This window comes from Octopus bimaculoides, chromosome 1 (assembly GCF_001194135.2).
Source record: "Octopus bimaculoides isolate UCB-OBI-ISO-001 chromosome 1, ASM119413v2, whole genome shotgun sequence".
NCBI lineage: Eukaryota > Metazoa > Mollusca > Cephalopoda > Octopoda > Octopodidae > Octopus > Octopus bimaculoides.
In genome coordinates, this window is record NC_068981.1 from 20,400,440 (window position 1) to 20,405,403 (window position 4,964).

At 36.5% G+C, this 4,964-nt stretch overlaps 1 protein-coding gene across 2 annotated transcripts in view; it reads left to right on the plus strand.

Annotated features, from left to right (window-relative positions):
- Nucleotides 1–4,964, plus strand: part of LOC106873594 (low-density lipoprotein receptor-related protein 6) — a 699,058-nt gene that overhangs the window by 635,436 nt on the left and 58,658 nt on the right. For both annotated transcript variants that reach the window (XM_052965592.1, XM_052965587.1), the window contains exon 11: nucleotides 2,594–2,834. In XM_052965592.1, the coding sequence (XP_052821552.1) occupies nucleotides 2,594–2,834 (241 nt within the window). The remainder of the gene's footprint in view (nucleotides 1–2,593; nucleotides 2,835–4,964) is intronic.

Sequence of the window (4,964 nt, forward strand, 5' to 3'; positions counted from 1 at the left end):
TATATATACATATATAAAATGCTTTGCAATATATTTATTCTGTCTACATTCTGGATTCAAATCCTGCTGAGATCAGCTTTGCCTTTCATTCCTCTGGTGTTGATAGAAAAGAATACCAGTCTAGTACTGTGGTTGATGTGATTAACTACATCCCCCCTCAACTCTTCTTATAATCGCTGGCCACAAGATCTAAACATGTAATGCAAAATGTCTCATACAATAAAAGGTTAAGTGAAAAAAAACTAAGAGGTGAGCAGCCACTCTGACCACCTTCCTCTCTGACTTGCCTTGTATTGGATCCTTTGAAATTTGCCAAGAGCATCATCAATTTTGTCCAAACTGCAAGGTCTCCTACATCCTCTGGATAGTACATAGTTTTCCTTCTTATTATCATTAAACCATTGTTTGGGTTTCTATCAGTTATCTATGATCTTTGGATGGATGCCTTATTGGCATTCGTGCCGGTGGCATGTGAACAAAACATTACACTGACTCCTGTGCAGGTGGCATGTAAAAAGCACCATATGAGTGTTGCCGTTGCCAGTACCGCCAAACTGGCCCTCTTCCCATGGCACGTAAAATGCACCCACTACACTCTTGGAGTGGTTGGCGTTAGGAAGGGTATCCAGCTGTAGAAACTCTGCCAGATCAGATTGGAGTCTGGTGTAGCCAGCTGGTTCGCCAGTTCCCAGTCAAATCGACCAACCCATGCTAGCATGGAAAGCGGACGTTAAATGATGATGATGATACAGTAGTTGTTTCTTTTTTTTTTAGGTTTTTTGGTATTTCCATTATAGATCATGGTTTTCATTTTGGACAACCCGGAAGTTTAGCTTTTCCTTGAAGATGGATTCTTTTTCACTTTTTTTTCCCCCCATTCTTGTTGTCCTCAGTGGTTTCCCTTCTTTCTCTAGGCTTCAGCCCATCATGCTGCTGACAGCCTCTGGTCAGCTCTATACTGGAGGAGGTGAGGTCTCATCTTCTTGCTTTCATATCTGTCTCACTGACCCCTGTCTGAATTTGGTGACTGTGAGGATCATTGTCTATGCTTCTGACCTAGTTATCCTCTGAGCTTTGACTTGTAGTGTTGTAACAATAGCACCCACCTCTTATTTTCAGTTTTCCTTCTCTGGTTCAAGCTCCAATACAAGTAGCAGGGTAATGTCAAGAAACAGAGATCTATAAAAGAATGAATGAAGTACTGTGGTTGATACGATTGACTAAAAAAACTAAACATTCAAGGTGATGCCCCAACATAGCAACAGTTAGTGACTGAAGCCAGTAAAAGAGTTTTTAAGAAAATAGAAGAAATAATTTACTTGTTTTTTGTTTTTCTTTGCTCAGTACATAATTATTTCTGATTAGCCTTGTAATGATTCTTCCTGCATTAAATGAGTTAACACTAATTTAATGATGGTTATTACAAGTTAACTTGCTTAAATATTCCCTCATTACTTCTTTCACAGTTTTAACATTTTAAAACAGTTTTAGCACTAAAACTGCTAACAGATCTTTTGACAAGCCAGCAAGGGAACATCCCTATGGTTGCTTGATTTGCTACCCTCAAATTATTCCTCACCAGCTTTAAACAAAACAAAACAAAAAAGCAAGGATGTATTGAATAGTTTAGAGTTCTGAGATACCCTATCTCTAAGTAAAAATTGACTGGCTGACCATATTTGACTGCCGCTAACTATAAGCTACTTAATCAACGCTGACTTAGGGCTAAATAACAACGACTGAATATATTATATTACAAACTCCAGGCATTTGTGCCTACTTGGGAGCCTATGTGATCATTCAACCAACTAGACATAGCAGCCAAATCTCTCTCAAATCACACATTATCATTTTTAGAAAAAGAAGAAGAAAGGAAGAACACATTGGATACAATATGTTTGAATAAAAGATAGGTTGATCACTACTATGGTGCTTTTGATCATAAATCTACAGGGTTAAGGCTGACTTGTGACTAAACTGCTGCTGCTGCAACTACTACCACTACTGCTACTACTATTACTATTAATATTATTCATTTATTATTGTTTAGCTTCACCATAATTGAGCTTTTTATAAGCAATTAATCTAAAATTAAGATAGATATATTATTATCATTACCATTTAACACCCATGTTCCTTACTGGCATAGGTTGGATGGTTTGACAGAATCAGTGGGCCCAAAGACTGCATTGTGCTCCAGTGTCTGCTTTGGCATGGTTTCTACAGCTGAATGCACTTCCTGTTGCCAACTACCTTATAGTGAGTACCAGGTGCATTTTTCATGCCACCTGCACTATAAGATCACCATGTAGTCTGCAACAGTACAAACCCCAATGAGGTGGGTGTGTACTATTGTTAGGAGATAAGTAAGAGGAGAGGGATAAAGTATGAGGGAAAAGGGCCAGAGCAGAACAAGTTTCTTGTTGTAGAGAATGTGACATTTCAATAGCAGGGTTAAGTATTAAAGATATTAAGATTTTGACATGCCTGGTTAAAATATTTTGCCATCTTTAGCTTATGTACTATATTGATTTATTTCCTATATTTTCGTATGTTGTTTTAAATTATCAATTTTTTCCTTTCAAAACTTCAGCTACCTGTATTACACTGACTGGGGTACAGAACCAAAGATTGCCAGAGCATTTTTGGATGGTTCTGAGATTGAAATTCTCAAGAGTGAAGATTTAAGTAGCCCTAATGGGTTAACTATTGATAATGGTCAACTCTATGTGACAGACTCTAATTATCAGAATAAAACATCTGGACCACAGATATGGTTATTCAATATGGCTACTAATGAGTGGAAGCGGTTTCCAGTGTCTACTGACCTCAAGGTATGTTCTCAAAATTAAAGCAGTTCTTTCTTAGAACAAATAAAATCAATTGGCATCAGAAGTAAAAAGAATCTAACTCTCCAGGTTCTTAAATCCTTCAATAGAGACTATGTCTTCTTCTACTGACCAAGAGTTAGAAATGATAGATTTTTTTTTTCTACTCCTCATGTCAATTGATTTTATTTGATTATTCGATATTCAGCAAAATTTCCTTTTTGATTAATTGTTGCTGACACAGACCCCCAGGGTTTGGATTTTATTTTAGTGTCACAATTAATTAACTAATTCTCACCATCGTTATTCATCATGTTCACCACCATCATTATCATCATTATTATCTTATCCCTTATAAACATGTCATCATCATCACTGTCACCACCACCATCATTATCTTCATCAACACCATTGCCATCACCACCATCATGTCATCTTTATCAGCACTATCACCATTATCCTCACCACCAACACCACATCAACAACATCATTGTCATCATCATCAACACTGTTATTGTTAACAGTTGTCTTCATCATATCATCAATTTCACCAGTACTACCATAATCTTCTTCACAACCTCTACTGCTACCATCATCATCATTTCCAAGAACCAATGAAGGAGTTCAGTTTAAATCGATTATTCATATATCCAGTATATTCAAGATTTACCTAGATAAGGGAACAGATGCACTTAATCTATACAATAATGTACCCAGTTAAATGTGTGAACTGTAAGCTAGAATTTTACCACATTTGTTACTATATTTCTAATGAAGAGACTGCTTGTATTTCAATTAATTTTCAATATAATCAAAATCATTTTCATCATCATTTAACGTCCATTTTCCATTAGAAGGAGACACTGCATAATTATAAATCTAAATACATTGATTGAATGAAAAAAGACAGAATGGCCATGGTTGGAATGCCTTTAATCATAGGTTTGCTTCATTAGAGCTAAACAATAATAATGTATTATATATTAGATATCTAGTCAACTTCGGTGTCTCTATATATTCAGTCAACCAGCTAGAAATAACAGCCAAACCTGCCTCATATCATACCCCACCATCTTAAAAAAGGAAAGGTACAACAGATGATGTGGTTTTGATATTGGTCACTTTCAGCCCAATATATATTACACACATAATGACTAACTGAAATTTTATCTCTTTCATGGGATTTTAATATAAATATCAACACATTTGTATGAGTGGGTTGGTGTCCAAGGAAATTAAACCAGCAGCCAATATAATGTAAATTACAAGCTATTTACAGTTTCTTCATAAATGTTTCTTATTTTAGTGTGACCACACTTTTAGATCAATACTACTGCAATTAAAGAAACAGGGTCTTTTGTTTTAAGAGGCCTTATGTTATCATTATAGAGCTTTAGATTGGTTACCATTGGAGATAATCACATACATATATTAGTCTCTTCTACAGTTAGATAGCCAGTGAGACAAGGTTTCTTTTCATTATTATTGGAGAGCCTTATACTCTTAGACTGGAATATCTGCAACTAGACAGCTAGAGAAAGTTTCCTTGATTAGCAAGAATTTTGATTACCTTTAGAAAGTTTCACACTTTAAAATTGGTATTAGTACTGTTAACCAGGAAGAGACAGGGTTACTTGGCTCAGGATAATTTTGGTTATCATTGTAGAGCATCACAGATTGGTAATTATGAAGCCAGAAAATTTTATCAAATTCACTGTAGAATGTTATACTAATACATTTATTATTGAAAATATTATGTAATTATGGCCATGTGCATTATACTGATATCATTACAGATATTTGTTATCATCATCATCATCATCATCATCGTTTAACGTCCGCTTTCCATGCTAGCATGGGTTGGACGATTTGACTGAGGACTGGTGAAACAGGATGGCAACACCAGGCTCCAATCTAATTTGGCAGAGTTTCTACAGCTGGATGCCTTTCCTAACGCCAACCACTCAGAGAGTGTAGTGGGTGCTTTTACGTGTCACCCGCACGAAAACGGCCACGCTCGAAATGGTGTCTTTTATGTGCCACCTGCACAAGCCAGTCCAGGGGCACTGGCAACGATCTCACTCGAAAATCCTACGGGAGCCAGTCAGGCGGTACTGGCAACGGCCACGCTCAAAA